Genomic DNA, 21,125 nt, shown 5'->3' on the forward strand with positions numbered 1-21,125 from the left:
TCAATTCAGTAATTTTGCCAGTATTTGGTCAATGACCATACTGGCCAATTTAAACCTATTCCACCTGAAATAAATAAACTCATTTCAGTTCTGCTGTTGCAGCACAAAAATAGAACAAAAAAGTAGGTAAGCAAAAAATTAACTGAAGAGAAAACAAAAGCATCAAAGAAGATGAGTAGCAAATAATGTCACTTTTAATTTATAAACAGCTACTAATCATATATGTTTCTCTTATTCATCTTTATATTCATTCAAATATTGATTTTAAAGATTTGATTAAAGTCTTATAAAGGCATTCAAGGTGTCATATAATACATGATCTGGACGGAGCAAAGTTCTTCATTACAAATAGACACACACTAAGCACTTTATTAGGAACACTGTTACACTTTTTTGCCTTCTTTAATTAAGTGGCAACAGCTCTAGTTAATGTTCACATCAAACATTTAAATAGAACAAAAAAGGAGTGATTATAATTGTAGTGGGATTTTGGTACCAAACTATTGGTTTGTAAATGTGTAGAACTGCTATTCTTCTAGGAATTGTCATGACAACCGACTAAACAGATTCCTCAGAATGGTGTAATCAAGAACATGTTGTCATGAAGTTGACCCAATCCCACAAGAGATCAATTCCACTTCTGTCAGCCAAGAACAGAAAGCTGAGGCTGCAGCATGAATGTGCACCTGATTAATCTACAGAAAATACAACCAAACACATTGTGGAATCTGTGGATTCATGAAGGAGCAAATGGAGGCCCTACATGGCACTTATACAGTGTCCCTAGTAAAGTGCTCAGTTGTGTATGCACACACACACATTCAAATCAATTACACATAATATTAAAACCAGTGATGTGGAAAATTATTTTTAAAGGCACCTTTCAATGCGCAGTATATAATAGGCAGCAAGTAAAAAGTCAGTTCTTAAAGGTTTATGTGATATACGTATGAGCATATACACATCCATACATTCATCAATACATCCACACACAATACAGACAAAAAGTTAATTTTGTGTAAAAATAATCACAAGAATGACAATATCAGAGCTGTAAAATGTAAAAGACACTATTAACTATTAATCACAGAGCACAATCAACAGTTCTAAAACATATTTGGTGACAAATCATTTCTGAAAACAGCAAGTCAATAATTAAAAAATATTCTCAATATAAATGTGAAAGTATTACAAGCTGTACTGTAACTCCATATTCATTTATACATCCAAGCTCTATGAGCATGTATTTCAAAATAGCCTGAAACATTGTTCCGGGATGTAATTTGCATACCAATTTGCCAATAAAGTTTCTGATGATGTCTCTTTACCTTAAAGGGGAACAGTCACACTAAACTCCTAATATCTGGCGGCACAAAGAGATACTGATACTGTTATATTTTAGAATGTATAAAACTTGAATACTACATCTCTCAGAGATGAAAATTTGTAGATGCTTGGAAAGTTGAGGAAACACATTTAAAACTATGTGTTCTTACAACAAACACAAAGCTTGCGTCCCATACTGCACACTTCCACACTAAATAGTATATATACTCCCATATTACTAAGTACTAAGACCAGAAGTGCACTTGTTAAGTGTTTCGAGTTTGGGATATAGAATAAGCACAGTGCAGAGGTAGTTTGGACTGAGAAGGGAGCTAGAGAGTTTTTTTGTTAATAAGACTGACACTTTCAGCTTAACAACAAGCTTATCAGTTGATTAAGTGTATATTACAGAAGCTAACAGTACAGAAATTACAACAAATAAACAGTGTCACACAAAAACATTGTAACTCCAAATGTTACAGGTGAAGAAATTCATTGTAAATCTCAATAAAGTCAATGTAAAAATATTTTTTTTCTGAGTAGAACATTATTGGAACACACAATTGGTCGATTCATCAATAATGTTTTTTTTTATTAAAACAAACATTTTTATATTTATTTGGTTTTGGTAGTTGTTTTTACAAAGTAAGAAATATTTAAGGCTTTTCTGCGGCAAGGATAGTAAGACAGCAGCGAATCTAAATTCAGTTCCATTATATTTTAGGTGCATAGAAAGGCATTGACTGTTAATGAGAAGGGTAAAAAAGGAACGGGTTAGTGGACGTTATGAAAGAGTGGAGCTAATGATTAGCAATGTGTAGACCATACACACTGCATGCCAAAACAATATGTCTTGGGATATGAATCTTCTGTTTTAAAAATTCCCTGAAGACCTCACTAAAAAAGGTTTTTCCTCGTTTTGTTCTGTGAAATGGTCTTTGAGTATTTTCAAAGCTCTGTTATGAAGTAACATAGCACCATCTTACACACACACACACACACATGCACACACACATAAAGGCTCAACATGACTGTTCCCCTTTAAATAAGTTCTTGGCACTTTCTGTCTGAACAGATGCTCCTAATGCAGCAGGTGACAGTAGTCAGGCACATGGTTTGTTATGCACTGTATGTACGTCATACCCCTCTGATTGTGCCAAGGAGAATAGTCAGGAACACAAGATTTCCACACAGATAGACTACCAGAACAACCTCTTTAAAACGAGGTCCCTGAAACAAGAAAGAGAAGTTGCAATAGGTTAATTAATCTGGAAAATTAGCTACAACAACGAGGAAATGCATTAACATTGTCTTACCTTAATGCAGCTCTGGCCTTCTGACGGAACAAACAGAATCTCCTCTTTGTCTTCAGTTTGTATATTTTCTGTGTGGACTTCAAAATGCTTAAAAAATTGCCCTGTAATACAGAAAACAAAAAAACACACAGAGTCAACCAATAACGAATCACCAGCGGCAGTAAAGCAGAAAATGATGAAACTCATTTTACTGTGAAATGTATTTTATTTCATCATATTTTGGTGTTATTCTTCATATTACTACAAAACACAAATGTGTTTCTAACCAGCTGCAGGGCGGCTTTTAAAATGATTAGTATTCAGAGCTGGCAACCAGCTGGTAACAAACTACGTGAAAAAGCCTTTTTACAATCTAATGCAATCTGACTGCACAATTAATTTGCTTCTCTGTAGGAGAAGCTACTTAAATCAGTACTGTGACACAAATAAACGCTGTGTATGGACAGGTAAGGTCTACAGAGAATGGAAAGGGCACTAATGGCCATGTAGAAGAAAGAGCTGTTTTATTGTAAATTGATGTATTAGGTGTACTAACCTATGGGGAACAGACCTCTCCTGTGTACTTCGAGAATCAAGTCTGCAAGTACAAACCAGATTACATAGCCAGCCACGATTCCGGTGGACCAGGGGGCAGGCAGCAAGAGGGCCTGCTGATGGATGCCCAAACAAACGGCCACAACTAAAACAAGGAGGTACAATTTATGTTTATTTACACTTTTTTATTTATTTATTTATTTTTTACTTTACTCAGAGTCATTCATGATTTGTTTAATATTTAATTCATGTTATACAATATTTTTGGATGTACATTAGCAGATATTTATAACAGAGTCATATAAATATCGTATTCAATATTTAATATTTTCATATAAACATCTCTACAGTTATATTGTAGAATGGCTCTTTCATATCAGTAAATATATGCAGCAGCAGGACTGAATGCACCTTTCTCTTGGACAGTGTGTGATAGAGCACCGTGTTCTTTTTTATACAGAAGATTGTTGTTATTGTGAACATGCATATATTTGTGAGATTCTACCGGTATAGTTTAGTAATAGTGAGCTCTTGCAACAACAAAAAAAAGTCCACAATGCTCTTTGAGCAGTGATAACAGCATGTTCTTCACCTGTCTTCAGGCACTCCGTGGTGCTGTTTGGATTGTGACTTGAATGCAGACCAAGTGGCAGAGTAGCTAAATGCACAATAATTAGAGTGTGTGAAGCTCCATAATGCAGGCACCATTATCCAGTAAGTGGAGAAAGTACTAGCAATACCCGACGACTACAGTAGATGAAAATGTTCTCTTCATTGCATTAGCATTTATCACTAGACCATTTGTAACCCTAAATATAAGTAATAAAACTACTGACTAACTAATTTGGAAAAAAAAAACATTAGAAGGGAGAAACATGTCTTCAGGGTTGTGACTTATTTTGCACAGTATATATAAAATTCTGTTAAACATTTATTTTTTTCTTACCAGCAATGACCTGGGCTATCGTGCCTGTTCCCAAATGAAGCCAGTTGAAAATGTATCGCCTGCAAACAGAACGACATAAGATACAAATAAAATTTACATTACATAATAAAAACTTAGGCAGAAGTGTGAACACACCTATATTTCATTAGTTCTAGTCTAAATCCATTAATGAGTTTCTAAAACTTAGATCATTTTCCCATTGGTTTGGTTTGTTTTCACACAGCTAAAAATCCAAAAATTTGTGTTTAAAATTTCTCGGGGTGGGAGCAATAAAATAAATACGTCTGTGTTATTGATGTGTATATTTCACTGCAGATTAACATAAAGCAATGGCAGATATGGCATTTGTGTATGGCTGTAGTAATTATAATAGCTACAGCTACAGGGGTTCACTTAGCAGTTAGGTCAAATCAAGGTCAGATCACATTCTCACTACAAACAAATCAATTGAAGTTTGGGATTAGACCAAGTCCACTTTCTCTCAACAGGTCTTGGTAGGGTTGTGTTTTCATTCGTTTGTTTAACTGGACTAAAATGTGTCTTACCCATTAGCCTGGATTACCCCAATATTAAAATTACCATGTAACTACCTAGGCTAGCATGTAATAATATTCAATAATTTATAATGATAATTATATTCCACACAAACTCTGCCAGGAGTTTCCTTTGTTTCATTAGCATTGCCCGTGCAACCTAATAAACTGAATACCTGTGTTATAATCTTTCAAAGAAGAGATTAAAGTGAAGCTAATTAGCCATTTTTTATTCTGTAGCATAATATCAAATAAAATAATGTATATATTATTTACATTTCATACATTTGAACCAACCCCAGACCAGAATGGTTATATAAAGAGGTGATTACATGCTTTTCTTAAAAAAAAATAATAAAAAGAATATTAATAACCAGCTCAAGGACAAAATATACTGTAGCTGTTCTATATTCAACCATTTTCATAACTTAATTATGTTTTAGAAATGTGCAGAAGGCAATAACTTTTTTTACTTGGAAAAACAAAAATAGAATATGCTGAAGTGCCTGGAGATCCAACATTGCTGGCATGCAAAACCCTTATGGATTTTGTCTAGCCATAGACATTTTTTTTAATAGAAAATCACCAATCAAAATGCGGTGTAAGACTTAATTCCTATCTGAAAAAACTGCCTCTATACATCAATTTTGCTGATTTTCTTATCTGAATCTGGCAACTGTGCTTTACTTTACTTTATGTCAAAAGATAATGACAATAAGACTGACAGAAATACTTGTAATTAATTATTTTACAAACAGTACATACAGTACACATTTAATTTAACACCTTACCAAACAGTCATACTATATATACAGATATATATTACTTCAGTGAGGAATAACGGTGCTTTACCTGGAGGAGTCTGGAGCAGGTCTAAACAGAGCCATGATGGGCTGGATAAGAGCCAGAGCCATAACAGTACAGCCCAGGTAAGGGTGTGAGCCTGCACGCTTAAAAAAAACAAAAAACATACCCAAGGCATTTTCTCACAGTATGTGATTACAGAGAAGCACAGCAGCCATAGAGCATGCTATAGTGCAATTGTAAAGTTTCAAAAGGAAAGAACTGTTGTATTATCCTATAAAATACTAAGAAAGAGTGACCTCTGTTGGTAACACACTGTAATAACTATAGATATAGATATATTGGGGTTTTTTTGCCTATTGAAAATGCATAAGATTGGACCTAATGGCACTGTACTCAGCCCTCAGCACCATGTGAAATGTGAGACTCCACTAAGCGGTGATTATAACACAGAGCTTGACTTGATGTCTCTCTATTTTGTTTTCCTATTTTGATTCTATTCTCCTTGGACAGACAGCATGTGAGTATGACACATTTAGACATGCTGATGAACAGTCATACGGGCAAGCGCTCGATAGTGGGGGATGAGAGAGAACATGACACAGTGTTGAGCATTAGTCACACAAACAGACCGTGTGTGTGAGTGTGTGTGTGTGTGTGTGTGTGTGTGTGTGTGTGTGTGTTACCTTGCTCCAGCCTCCCCTGTATATGAAAGGTAATATGAAGCCAATGCCTGTCAGAAGGACTGTGACGAGCATTAGAGCTCGATGGAACTGTAAAGAAAAAAAAAAGGCTTGATTAGAAACGAGCCCTTTTAACCAACGTCTATTTCTTAACCATTTCTCCCTTTTTGTAAAAAATCTTCATTCTTTCTTTTTAAATAGATTTTTTACATTGAAAAACTAGAATCCACTTTATGTATACTCTGATTTCTAAATTAATGAAAGAATTAAAGATGATGAATAGCCTAATCGTTAATTTGTAACTGCATTGCACAAGTAATCCAGTCTGTATCACACTCATTGGTCACACGGTGGTAAAATTTCATGATAAATGTCCAGTTAAAAGCCATAGGGCTCTATCTTACACCCTGCAGAAGACGCATCACGATGCTCATTGCTACCCTACACCCCACCAATAGCTCTTAAAGACGCTTGTAAATATATATATATACACATGTTGATGAATGTGGTGGTCCAGCATATTGCTATCTTGGCAACAGAAAATACAGGTGCCCCACTGACTGAATACAACTTCAGATAACAGTCAACATTCATTGACATTCATTGCTGTTAAAATACCAATCCGTTTTTTTGTTATTTTTTCATGTTGCATCCAAAACACTCATGATTATTTAAGAGTTGGTACACACTTTTTGCTTGTTTTAATCTGTGCAAGGCGTACTTTTCCTGTTGTTACGATAGCAAAGACACACGGACACCTCATAAATCAAGCTGAATGGTTCATGACTTGCTAATAGATCGCTAAAATAGGGCTCATAGTACAACATCTGTGATAAACATATTTTATTAAAATATCAAGCTTACTTTTCATATTAATACAGGTCATTATTTTTTAATTTTGTAATGTATTTTTAAGGCAGAAACTGAATAACAGGGTGATATTCACAGGTGTGCAAACTTGAGCAGGTAAGGTAAAACATGTTTTATTACAAAAGCTGTGCTCACAGGAAGCACGAGAAAACAAATTATTTAACAGACAAGCTTGATTACATGGTTACATGATATTTTTTTTTAAAAGGGCTCAAATAATAAAAACATTAATAACACACTAGAACTCATTATAATGTCTTCCTTCCTATTTTCCTACCTGAAACCAAACCCTCTGTCCACACAGAGTTGTGTCCGGCCAGTTTGGTTTGAAGTATCGGGCGATAATGACTCCAGTGCTGACGGTCGTCATCCAAGCAATGAGCATGAAGACAGCTACATCCACAGAGAAATGAGTTCAGAGATAATGGTCCAACATTATCGATTACATGAATAAGGAGCAGGATTCTACAGTTTAATCTCACCGTGGAATTTGATGAGTAAGGGCGAGCGAGAGCCAGTTAGATCCTCTGGAGAGCCAGTAATGAACACTGGATTTGATGAAATGAGAGGCTGCCGGTTATGTCTGTGGGTCCTCCCTAGGGTTGATCAATGAAAAAAGATTACAGGAAAACTTAAAAGGACCCACTATATGAATTTAAAGAAAGTGATGACACGCTGTTAAAAGTTTTTAAACATTATAACTGACTCCACAATTCATGCAGTCCACACAAGGAAACTGTGCAGCAAAAGCAGCTTGATTTCACTTAGTGCTTTCATTCAGGAAAAACATCATAATTACAAATAGTTAATATTAGAAGAGAACCAATATCTCCTATTTTACATTTTTGTCCCCTACATAGGTTAAAACGGAAATGCCAGGATTAATAAAACAAAAGTAAAAAAGACTACAAATAAAAAATTGTTTTACATTGTATTTATGTTCTGACTAAAATATTACTTTAACTTATAAAATACTTATATATATATTTATATTTATATATATACATATTTTTTTTCCTTTTTTTTGTAACCTACATATTTAAAATCAGCAAAAAGTTGTAAATAATAAAGTGCACTCAATAATGTGAACTCAACTAAACTAAACATAATTTGACCACCTATTAAACATCTTGACATATTAAATCTCAGATCACTGTCCTCTAAAAAACCTTGTATTAACATTTTTGCTGTTTCTTTCACTTTGACATCATTTGAATTTATATTCCTTTCTTTATATTCCATAATAAATTCATGACAAATAGGCTGATATAACATATAGATGAATCAAAAATGACTTGGAATATAACTTTTTTTGCATTGACTTCCATTAAAAGTGACAATAGAAATCATAGTGCAGTGCAATTTTTTTAAGTAACTGTGAAGTTTAGAAACAAAGAGCTCCTTACTAGAGCAGTAGGTATTCATTTGCTCTGCAACACATTAATATAATTAGTTTTCTTAATTACTAAATATTAAAATCTTATATGGCAGTCGTATAAGAACAATAACAAAAAGAGTTGCTTTATTGTAAGCACGAAAGTGTGACTGATAAATAATAGCTTGAAAATAAAAATAAGATATATACTAATAAACCTAATATTAAATTAAAATAACTGAATAGGGTGCTTTAGACTAAACAAGAAAACTTTAACTCACCATTCTCTGCTCGACCGTGAGCCATGAAGAGGTAGTGTGCTTCATCTAAATTTGATCTGTTTTGATTTGGAGCTGGAATGCGTACAACTCTGCGAAATCTGCACTGGATGACTCCGTCCACCAGCCTCCCCTCTGTGTCCCTCAAAACATTCTACAGCAAAAAGAAGAGGCCAAAAATCTTATAGAGAAAGGACTGATTCTGACTGCATATCAACAACATTATTTTTTACATGCAGACAACAGTTTCAAGACTCTTTGTTATCAGCAGATGGGTATGTACCTCTGAAGCAATCACTGGATGTGTTCTTCCCTGAACATAAGCTGCATTAATGCTGACCTGGCTGCCTTCATTAATGCACAGATAAACATCATCTTCACCCTGAGAACAGACACAGACTCTTGTCTTAAAATCACACCAATGCACATCCACAGCACCACATTTTCTCCCAAAAAACAAGAGTTACTCTACCATCCATTTATCAGTGGATAAGGCAAAGGAGACGTAGCCTGGTGCTGGACCACTGAGCTCAAACACCACGCTATCGTCCTCCTTTGCGAATGACAAGAAGTAACAGAGGGCGTCATTCTGTGGATCACAGGCTGCAGGCTCCCTCAGACAGGACTTTGTAATTCCACAGCCATCTGAGGTGATCTGAAGAAGAGAAAACAAGGAAAAAGAAGCAATATATCCAAAGGTGTCTAAAGTACTGACCTTTATTACTCTGTAAGTAGAAGCAGATGTAGTAGGGTTTAAAATACTTCTGTAGAAATTGAACTATTAACTCAAGTTTTTGCTCAAGTGTAAAAGTACTGCTTTTAATTATTTACTATTTAAAGTATAAAAGTAAAAGTAATGTTAGGGGAAAAATGTGATTAAGGAGCTTTGACTGTTTGACCGGGGTCTATAGTGCATTACCCCACTCCCCAAAACACATTTTTCTAAAAGCCACAATGACTATATTGTTATATTAAAATGTTAATGTTGAAACTTTTGGGATGCACTGTAGGCTGCATATATGTCGATTGAAATTTTATGCATTTTAGTGTATTGCAAATATATTAAAGTCTTCACCACAGACCATCTTCATACTAGGCTACATACGTCTGCTAGATAGACAGACAGACAGACAGACAGATACTTTATTTATCCCGAAGGAAATTTAGGCATCCAGCAGCAACAGCACAATACAATAATAAACATATTAAACATAAATGAAAACACAGAAGAATAGAAAATATATAAGGCTATAAAAAAAAAACATATTATACAGCGTAAAGATCTATCTGTAAACAGAGCAGTGCAGTAGATGTTGCTAATGGTCATTAAATAATTAACAGAGCATGCTATGTTTTTGATGGAGTGTGACATGACGTGCAGTGCAACGGATAGTGTATAAACCAATAGCGTGTCGGAATAGTATATGTTTATAGTTCTCATTAAACTGCAATTAAATTCACTCTATCCGGACGGAGAGATTTATCTGGAAAGGCTTTTTTGCAAACAAGCTGGAATGAAATAGGAGTAACAAGGCTATTTTAAATGTAGGAGCAGAAAGTACAAACAATTGAGTGGAAATGTAAGGACCAAAAGTAAAAACTTATCTGTAAAATTATTACTTCAGTAAAGTATAGATAACCAACAATTCTGCTTAAGCAAGGTAACGACATATTTGTACTTTGATACTTAACACCTCTGGATGCATCTACCATATTTGTTTGTATTATGAGAATAAAATAAAAAAATACTGTATAAAATTGTAAAAATAAAACTAATAATTATATAAAAAATAACTTGGTTGTTACTGTTGATGAGGCATGAGCTGGATTTGAGAGAAGCAGCAGTACAGCAGTAATAATATCATATGCCAAACTGGGTCTGATTCAAAAAGGGTTTACACATAAGCCATCCAGGAAAGTTAATACATCAGCTCGAGACAGCTTAAACAGGAGGATTTGCAGATTCAAAACAGTCACTCAGCCAAGTTTCACGCTTTGTTTGCGTGTAACTAAAGGCCTAATGGTTTTAATTTCAGGTTGTGGGGGGCTAGTTCCTGCTTGCTTAATACACACACAGTACAGCCAATAATAATGTACCTCTTAAAAATTAAAATAAATACAGGCCATTAGTATGAAAAAGCATTGTTTAGGTAAAAAGTTAACTATGTCATTATGGATGCTATAGAGAAAACATACAAAAACTCTTTGTGTACATGGACTTACAGGGCGGGGCATAGTTCCTGAGGATGTGGTAGTCTTAGATGTTGCTTGTCCAGCTGTAGATAGCGGAGGAAGCGGAGATGCACCATAGAGAGTCACTACAGGCCCAGGGACCCTGACCCAGTACAGCTTGTATTTCTGAACCACAGTAACCCTGAAACAGCAAATCACATCACATCCGTTACTGACAGCAACATTTATTTCATTTGCTTTTTTGCTGTGTGTTAAATTTAGCAAAAACACAGTAGTTTAGACTTCAAATGTGCAGAGATGCATTCACTATAGAGGATGTGAACTTAGAAATTGAATATTTAATTTGGCCAGGGGTGAATCAACATGATTACAGCAGTATTCAATAGTTCAAACCAGGTATCCTGAAATTATAAAACAGCTTTGACCTTTTTTAACTTAAGGCACAAGACAGGGCAAACATTTATATAGTATATGGTCATTGTCTTGGACAAAAAAAACTTGTAAAACTTTATATGAAATAAATGCATGTTATAATATTAATACCCACTTTTATGATGTAATGCTTCAAAACAATGACATATAAAAGTTAAGGGTTTTCCTTGTTTTGTAAAGTTATCATTTTGGAGATACACTTATATTGTTGGTGAAAGACAATGTGTTTATAGTACTGTGCAAAAATTTAGACACTGATGAAAATTGAATTAAATAGACTTTACCTGGTAAAAAAAAAAAAAAAATTTAAACCTTTACATACTTTACATTTACAAATGCTTTCAGACATGCTTGGACATTAAGGTTTATATATACGTGTGTGTGTGTGTGTGTGTGTGTTGTTACTAAACAATAGGTCTTACAAAAAATCTCAAGAATAAGGTGACAATTCAAGGAGCTAGTAGCGGGGGAAAAAAAAGCGTACTGTAAAAATACTCACAGGAACTGGACGTTAGGAGGGGGGTCCGGGGGTGCAGTCCACATAACTTGAACTTCCGTCTTCGATGAGTCACTAGTGTGACTCACTGCAGAGCCCTTTTCAAAGAGTCAGATGTTAGAGCATGTTAAAAAGAATTGGGCTACACTTAACTGAACTTTACATGTTAAACTCACGGACCTCTCCATCACCACAGTTAAGAAGCTGTGAGATGGCAGGATTTAGCAGAGTAAAAGATCCCACAGTTCCAGCATCAGGGTCTCTTGCATTTCGAGCTTCTATAAGGAAGCCTTTGAAGTGTCCTTTTTTGTCCGAGAGGACTGATGAGAATGTTACTGTAAATATAAAACAAGTTCTTATCAAAGCCTGGTCAGACAAAGCATTAAAATAAAGGAAGGACAAGACATTAAAACAAGTTTTTACAAGTCATTTTGACATAGTCAAACATACATTATATAATGCATAATATATCATTCAAAGTAGAGCTGGGCGATACGGCCCAAAAAAAAAAATCTTTGATTTAAAAAAATATATCATATTTTCAATTTAAATCGATTTTTTTCCCTACTAAAAATCAAATTAAAGCTAAAAAGGAAATGGTTAAAAACTAGTTTTTATTTATATAGTTTTCACTTAAATGTCCCCTTTGTGGTTAAAGTGCAACCAGAAACAAGTAATGATACAGGTTTAGGTACTGACACAATGAACCCTCAAACTTAAAAAATAAATAAATAAACCCACCCTCAAAAAACAAATAGAAACAAATAAAATAGTGTCCTTTTTATTTAAACTTACAAAATAGAAAACAAGTACAATTTAATATGCTATTAAGTAAAGACTTAATAAGAGAGAACAGAGGGCAGGGCTAAGCTCAGTCTGAAGTACAGGAGCCCACAGGGGAGCGTCGGTGGTGAAAATGAAAACTCAGAGGAAAATAGATTTTCATAAAAACACATCGTCCTTAACTGTAAATTCGAATTAATCGAAACAATCGATTAATCGCCCAGCTCTAATTCAAAGTGACAAAGACTTGATACAATTGTTGCAATTCCAAGCAGAAAAAAAAACATTTGAGCAGTTACTCAGCAATATTTATTTAGCTTTAGTCATATTTAACGATAAAAAAGAAAGTTTGCTGAATAACTGCACAAAAGTGTTTTTGCATGGCTTTAAGTGTGCAGATGCTTCTTATGTACTAATTTCCTTTGTATTTTTGGATCCGGCACCTCAGTTGAGTCTTGATAGCAGATGAATGGTGTTTTTCTTTAGTCACGTTTTTAATATGGGATTGATATGCGACTCTACACTTCATATTATTTGTTGAGTACACTTTGTTAATAAAACTCTTACACTACCACACATTAGAGTGAGTGCAATAGTGTAACAAATTTGCCCTGGTGTTCTTTGGTCCTACATCAGTACACCAGTCCCAACATCACATGACATTGCCCTACAGTTTAATAATCTATTTTAATATAAAATTTTGTTTTATTAGTATTATTTAGTTTTAGTCACTGATAGGTGTTCACGTGACTTCATTTAGTAATTAGTAAAAGTGTTATTTGTTGTAATTATTTTCTGCAGGGTTGTTTCTTTAAGCTAGTACTTAAAAGAGATTTGGTCAGTGCCATTTTTGAGCACTGAAGCTGTGCGTCATTCTGTAGTCAGCATCATGTGTTATTATTACAAACTGTGGGTTTAAGCTGAATACTCAAAATACCAAGTTTCTCTACAGGCAGACTAACACTGTGGTGAACCAAAGTGACGTCATTAGACTGGCAACCTCACCAAAATACCCAACATAAGTTTAGTCACGTGTCTCTCGTCTCTAGCAGTAGGGAAATACAAATTATGCAGCTAGTATTGTTATATTCCTAAACCCTGCTGTTTTGCAGTATCATTTAGCGTGGGTGTAGCATTATTTATATTTAAACGCCTTAACATCCTCATGATTCAAAGGGTCTTGTGACAGATTTGAAGTTTTGAGACATTGTTTTCCTTTAAAAACAACTTTTAAAGTTCCAGAGCTGCTAATATGGGAACAACACCAACCACAGAATGAGATAACTTGAAGGTCAACTTCATAACTTCAAGCTCAAAACTAACTGTTAAAGATAAGAAAAAGGCATAAATACATAAATTGCAGTCCATCACTGTGATTTGGACAATCAGAGAAAAATTAAATCTATTTCACATACCGTATTTTTCGGACTATAAGGCGCACTTAAAAACTTTTAATTTTCACAAAAATTGACAGTGCGTCTTATAATACGGTGCGCCTTTTGTATGGATTTTACCCGTCAGGTTGTAAGGAGCAGTAAACACACACTCGGTGCAGCGTTATAGAGAGTTTCAGTGCTATACAGAGTCCAGAGCCGTGCAGCTCCGAGGCTGGAGCAGCAATAGCATTAGCTAGCTTATTCACTGTTCAGAGATCAGTATTATCTAAATTATCTAAAGTAAACACACACTCCGTGCAGAGCCGTGCAGCTCCGTGGCTGGAGCAGCAATAGCATTAGCTAGATGCTAACCGCTAAGCTAGCTAGCTTTTTCACTGTTCAGAGATCAGTATTATCTAAATTTTACCCGTCAGGTGTAAGGAGCAGTAAACACACACTCCGTGCAGAGCAGCAATAGCATTAGCTAGATGCTAACCGCTAAGCTAGCTAGCTTTTTCACTGTTCAGAGATCAGTATTATCTAAATTTAGTACTTTTAATACTGCTGGAGCAGTATTATTAGAGTTAGATGCTAATCGCTAAGCGTTCACCGTTCAGAGGTGAGTTATCAGCCTGTAAGTCTGTGCTGCTTTGCCTGGCTAGCATTAGCTAGATGCTAAGCGCTAACTCTCTCAGAGGTGAGTTTTATCAGCCTGTAATCTGCTTGTTTACCGTGTTAAAACAAGCTACGGGGGACGAATCGCTAGCTAATATCTCACTGTCTTACCAGAACACGCAGGATTACTCAGTGTAACGCTGTCGTTTAAGTTTGGGTTAACTTTACTAGTTTAGGGGACTAGCTAGCGTGCTAGCGGATAGCTATGCTAACGCTGGTGCAGCAAGCCTTAGTGGACATCTGGAAATCTAAGCTTACTGTAAATAAACTGAAGCACGTTACTCACCCAAATAAACAGTTTTCAGGAGAGGAATCTGTGTAGATTAATATCCAGCACTCGTTTGACTTTGAAAGAGATTTGTATACTGAGACGCTCCACCGGCAAGACACCCCCCCCCCCCCCCCCCGTGGGGGAAGGGAAACATGGCGCCACCCCTGTTCACTTTGATATAGGCACCCTTTCTAGTGTCACTTAACGCGCCTTATAATGCGATGCGCCCTATGTATGGAAAAATACCAGAAAATAGGCGTTCTTTGATAGTGCGTCTTATAATACGGTGCGCCTTATAGTCCGAAAAATACGGTACATCTCTGTTACTGGATGAGCAATTTAAAAGAACACTACCTCGTGTTAGGAGAAACCTAGAGCTTTTTTACCCTAAACATATATTTTTGTGAACATTTTTAAGATGAGTCGTTGAATGTATTCAAATCCTCACAGCAATGCTCTAAAACCTAGCAGAAAGCCTTCCCTGTACAGTAGAGGCAGTTACTCCAACAAAAGCAAGATAAACTCTTTTAAATACCCTTGATCTCAGTAGAAACAACGAATTAGCAAATGTCCCAATACGTCTCTCCATAAGATGATGATGATACAATCCTATCACTTACAGAAGAAGAACTTTCCACAGAAGGCAGAGTAAAACAGACTGTCACCAAAATCTGTAGCATTTTATCTTGGTTCCAAAGAGGCCCATCATAATATTACATAATAGACTACAGGTAATAATTATTTGAGCTGCTTGTAATTATTTCCCACAGCTGTTAGCTTTTAAAATTCATGTTATGCAATAAACAGAATGTGAATTGGTTGCTCTTCAGCTGGGTGAAAGCCAATTCATGTTAATTAAAAAAATAATCAAAAAATGCATTTATTAAGATGTGTCATGCAGTGCATAAAGCAACAGGAATGACACATTTTCCATTTGTGGCTTAGTGTTGTAACCTTTAGAGGGCATCTTTACATAATGTTTGTTTAATTAAGCTCAAAGTGTGCCTGTCTTTGGCTAAAAAATACTCAGAATTAACAGCTAGAAATAAACCTAGCTAGTCAACTAATTAAGTCACCATTGGCCTGTATTTTAATAGTAGGGCTGCAATTCATGATTATGTAATCTTCATGTTTTTTGAAGTTTTTTTTGTTGTTTTCATTTAGTTGATTAGTCAATGACTATGACTATACAGCTCTGGGGAAAAAAAAGAGACCACTTCAGTTTCTGAATCAGTTTCTCTGATTTTGCTATATATAGGTAAATGTTTGAATAAAATGAACATTGTTGTTTTATTCTATAAACTACAGACAACATTTCTCCCAAATAAATATATTGTCATTTAGAGCATTTATTTGCAGAAAATTAGAAATGGCTGAAATAACAAAAACACTGCTTTTGGATATCTTTATGCCACTCCTGGTGCAAAAATTCAAGCAATTCAGCTTGGTTTGATGGCTTGTGATTTTTTCCAGAGCTGTATTTACAATAAAAGAAACATGGCATTTAAATGTCATGCTCAGAAGATGTCTGATATTATGATATGATATTTAGTGAGTAAATATGAAATCTGTTGTGTTTGGGCACTTTTGGAGACAGAAACCAAGTTAAGTGTAAACTGTGTAAGGGAGCCATAACCCCTCCTCGTTGTGTTTCTTTCCCCAGCACTTTATACAATGCACAATGTGCACACAGTAACAAATTAACAATTAGTCGACTCAATTAGTTAACAATTAGTTAAAAATTTTAACTATCGTCATCTTCGATTATATCAACTAATCGTTGCAGCCCTATTTAAAGTTGTAAATCAAATCAGTTGGTAATTTAAACCAAAATAGACAATTAAATTGTTTAACACAATTCCTTGGGTGGCAATTACTGATTAGTTAATATTCCATAACAGAGCAGACATGATTCAGTAATTCAGTCTAACCTTTAATTTGGTCTCCAGGTCTGAATGTAGTTTTATCCACAGTGAGACTGCCAGGAGGAGGATCGGGGCTGGGAGTATAACCATGCATAGGTACCATGTCCCCGCAAGCTTGGGATACCTTCCCATTGCTGAAGCAAACCACAGACCTCAAAATTACAATAAACAGGACCACGAGGGTCCAAGGCTTTGGAAGAAGCTGAAACAAAAACAAACAAACAAAGAGAGCATCAGAGAAAGGGCTTTATACTTACTGTTTTACTACTGTGCCTAGAGGTGTAGTAACTGCCCCTTTAAGAACACTGACCGTGTTGAATTGTTTAACTGATGATAAATAAACTTCAACTGGTAAGATATGTAGAGTAACATACATATATGATATATAAAGACACAGACCAGAAACTAACAGCCAGGCAGATCTTTGTTAACTGTTAAGTAATCAGTCCCTTACACAGTCCCTCCACAAGCTGCACATAAAGATAAGGAAACATGTGCTTTGTATAGCTATTTTATTTTATGAGTAGAATTCTCCTAATGAAGTCTGAGAAAGGAGACAAAAAGAGATGTATATATTCACCAAAATGTAAAATTCTTTTACCTTGTAAAATAACAACTGTATAGTTGAAGGTAAAACTCTTAAAAAGTTCAATGGAGGTCAACTTAAAGAGATTTTTGTTTTTAAAAAAATTATATATTACAATAATTAAACAATTTCACAATACATAATTTTGATCGTAACACATGTGATCTCAGTCAAAATGGAAGCAACAGTGACAGATCCTTAAAAACTACAATTCAAACACTTTCCCATACCTAGGACAGTGACTTATGTACTGAGATACACAGCAGGGTCAGTGTTTTCTGTAAGCACAGACATTATCCATAATATCTACGATAAAAGTATATTGTTGATCTGATAAAAAGGTTTATCCCAATAAATTAAATGGCCTCATTCAATGTTTAACAACTATAACCACATCAATTGCACAATACAATTCTACAATAAATCTAACATGATTATATATTTTTTTATTCCTGTGCAGATTTTATATACACAGCTGTTGTATGATGGGCCATTTTATCCCCACGTAAAAATGGTTTAGCTGTACAGAACAAAAGAAATATTAACATTTAACACACGTGTTGGATAATTTTGAGCTCACTATGGCACCCAATTTTATAATCTACAAAAAAGCCTACACTAGAGAGTCTTCTGCTTTAGGGCCAAACACAATACCTGCAGCAATGCCAGAACCACTAATAATTCAACAAAGACACAATACCTAAAACATAAACTTTAATTATAACATGTTTATTTATATAATCATTTTATTTCATTTTCTGTGGGGTTAAACTGCTGGGATCAAATCCATCGTGCTAAAACAGGGTTTTAGTGAATTTGAAGGTAACAGAAGGGTTAAATTAAGTTAATGTAAACACAACAGTCCATGTCAAATATACCATATATGTACGTGATCTAGCCAACAAGCTATACCTGTTTTTCATCTTATGTTCATTCCTGTGTCAAGAAAATGCAAACTATCTGGTTTTAACGGTTTAGCCAGAACAGGAACCTTTTTCTGCAAACTAAACAGTGAATATATAAATTAACTTGTGTAGAAGAAGTGCTTTACAGAAATGTAAAAAACGTTCCTACTGTAAACAAATCAGGGTACATAAATAAAAAACAATACTTAGACAGCAATAAACATTGTTACTTGGTTAAGTACTGCCTTAACTACTAACCTTAGTAAATACATTACTAAACATTAATACATTTAAATGCATTAAGTTTGTATTAATGCTTTCCCAGTGCGTAAATCTAACATTAAGCAGTGACCAATCCTATTGCACATAAGCTGACAGTAAGAAATAGCAAATAAATTGTTCAAAAAAAGTGTTGATATCACACATTGTTGGTAAACATATTATGTTACACATACTGAATTAAGCTGCTGCACATAGTAGAGCACTAGAGCAGTAATAAACAAAAGTTTTATTGAACATAATAAGAAATAAGTAAGTAGTAAATAGGGCTGTTAACAATGTTATGACTAACAGTCTTAACTTGTGTCAATATTTTTATTTTTAATTATTATTAATATCTAGAATGTACTGTTAATTAATTTACACTACTGTACCCAGACTACTTAGGTTAGTTAGTAAGATAGGTTAGCTAGGTTAACCTAAGCTAGTGAACTAATACAACAGTGGTTCAAGGTCAGGGTTAGTGGGTTAATTCGCTAGTTTACTACGTGCAGTGTTTATTAACACAGTTCTGCCTCTGTTGTTATCAACAAAGTTATTATATGTTTATGAAGTTTAATGTTTTTGAGTGAAAGAGACTCTAATAACCAACAAGTGTCACCACACCACACACCGTCTCACAGTAACTCAGGTATGCTGACCTGCAGCCAATCAAAAAACAGAACAAATAGGCTCCTTTCCCAGACAAAACTGGACTTTTCTTCAATGAAAGTGGAATAAACTCTCACACACACGAACTATACAGCGGAGTCTTCTAAATAAAGCGCTAAAAAGCGCTAAATAAGTAAAATAACCATACCTCCATGCGTCTTTGTTTCCTTTAACTCTCCGCAGAGCTCGGCGGAGTTTCAAGCTTTCACACGGAGCAGCTCGCTGATTGGCTCCCGGCTCAGGGCGTCAGTAAGTGACGTTCGTGCTGCCTTCACTCGCCTCTGTGATTTTGTCTCTTTAGTACTGTCTGTTTTTCTGTAAAACGCTGTGAAATATCAGCATGAAACGACTCAAAACAAAAGCAAACATCAATTCACTACACAGTAAACATATTGGCATAATGGCATAACGAAGTATTCTACTTCAAAAGAAGAAATTAGGCCACAAGAGATATCACATTGTAGAGAAAAGTCTGGTCACTTCCTATTAACTTTTGCACTGATAAAGTCAGATAAGTACATTTAAAATAGTAGATTTTGCACAGTTTCTACCCATAAAATTATAATCTCACTATATGTACAGATATAGATCAGAACTGTTCATTTCACTGCTCCAAACATCCAGAAAAAAAATATTTTTATCATTGATTTATTTAAATGTTATTTAGAAATGTTTTGGAAATATCTTGCTAGATATAAATAAAATAATAAAGCAAATTACAGGGTAGATCAAAAATCTAAAGATTTTTTTTGTTTAATTGTAATGTCTCTACTGTCACATGCGCTGTGAGATTCTGATGATCATCTTTGGGAAATATAATCTGCAAAAATTCTAATTTGTTTATGGTCACTCTGTTTGAATTTTTTTGTGTAGAGTTAAATTTATTTATGGAGCTTCTTAGTAAAAACAAGCTATGTCTACTGTAAAGTATATGAAGTTTATACAATTTATATATAAAGTATATTAATGTTAAATTTGTTAGTTGATGAATGTTCTGTATGTATGTATAGCTGCAGACTGGAGCACCTCCAGAGAGTGGGAGGTCAACAGCTCCAAAGGGGAGGGGCCACAGGGGCCCTAGCTGAAATCTGATTGGCCCTCTGATGTGCCCCGTCCAGTCACTCATTTTACTGTGTAGGTGCTTTTTAAAATTACATTCAAGTGAACATGGTGTTGGTGTAAAATAATACTTGGCCCCTCTATAAATATGTGTTTTTGGAAATTAATAATAAAAAAATAAAGCCATGGTAGCACAGAGTGAAGTTTATCATACCGTATTCAAAGGAAACTGTCTATGAGCTCTAAGCGCTTAACCTGTAAATCACGAAGCGTGTGAATTCACCCTGACCGCATGTATTCCCTCTGATCTATAAATCATACGCAGGCTGCAGTAACAGAAGCAGGCCAGTCCGCGGGGCGTAACGATCGTGTGATCTGAACAACGAGGCCATAACCGGTGCGAGCCTACCCACTTATTACCCACCTACAGTTTCAACATAAGGAGTCCTTTGACTTGGGCCTGGCCGCATATATTTGTCATTAGTAACAATATATTTTATGAGATGTTATTATGATACTATTAATATATCCCTCATATAACACATTAACAGTTAATGCCAAAGTAAGTGGATTTGTTAACTAACTCTGATAGTTGCAGCTTCTGTAAAAAATCCAGAGAGTCATTTAATAATTTATTTTTTAATTTGTTTATACCTTTTCCTTTTGGGTAGATATATTTTGGAGTTTAGGGAAAATGGTAAGCCAATATATATTAATTATATTTGAAATAATTCTCTATTTCAATCTATGGAATCTTTTACTATCAAACTTATTATTCATAAAGTATGCCCTTAAAATATAGTTGGAAACAATTTTAAGTTAATGAGCC

At 34.9% G+C, this 21,125-nt stretch overlaps 1 protein-coding gene across 1 annotated transcript; it reads right to left on the reverse strand.

Moving 5' to 3' along the window:
• Positions 1 to 172: 172 nt before the first annotated feature.
• On the reverse strand, positions 173 to 19,480 carry frrs1b (ferric-chelate reductase 1b). The gene is made up of 16 exons (XM_007250414.4): positions 19,386 to 19,480; positions 16,823 to 17,018; positions 11,967 to 12,121; positions 11,790 to 11,884; positions 10,889 to 11,039; positions 9,138 to 9,320; positions 8,949 to 9,047; positions 8,669 to 8,819; positions 7,495 to 7,608; positions 7,290 to 7,405; positions 6,146 to 6,232; positions 5,508 to 5,605; positions 4,123 to 4,181; positions 3,178 to 3,321; positions 2,643 to 2,743; positions 173 to 2,556 (listed from the first exon to the last, which is right to left on the reverse strand). The coding sequence occupies exons 1-16, from the start codon at positions 19,389 to 19,391 to the stop codon at positions 2,464 to 2,466; spliced, it is 1,848 nt and encodes a 615-aa protein (XP_007250476.3). The 5' UTR covers positions 19,392 to 19,480; the 3' UTR covers positions 173 to 2,463.
• Positions 19,481 to 21,125: the final 1,645 nt, after the last annotated feature.

Source organism: Astyanax mexicanus, chromosome 6 (genome assembly GCF_023375975.1).
Source record: "Astyanax mexicanus isolate ESR-SI-001 chromosome 6, AstMex3_surface, whole genome shotgun sequence".
Lineage (NCBI taxonomy): Eukaryota > Metazoa > Chordata > Actinopteri > Characiformes > Acestrorhamphidae > Astyanax > Astyanax mexicanus.

Coding starts and splice junctions, on each gene's coding strand:
- frrs1b (XM_007250414.4), bottom strand. Junction 11,885..11,966: donor TTAACTGTGGTGATGGAGAG/GTCCGTGAGTTT, acceptor CTCTTTGAAAAG/GGCTCTGCAGTGAGTCACAC. Junction 9,048..9,137: donor TATCCACTGATAAATGGATG/GTAGAGTAACTC, acceptor GTCTGTTCTCAG/GGTGAAGATGATGTTTATCT.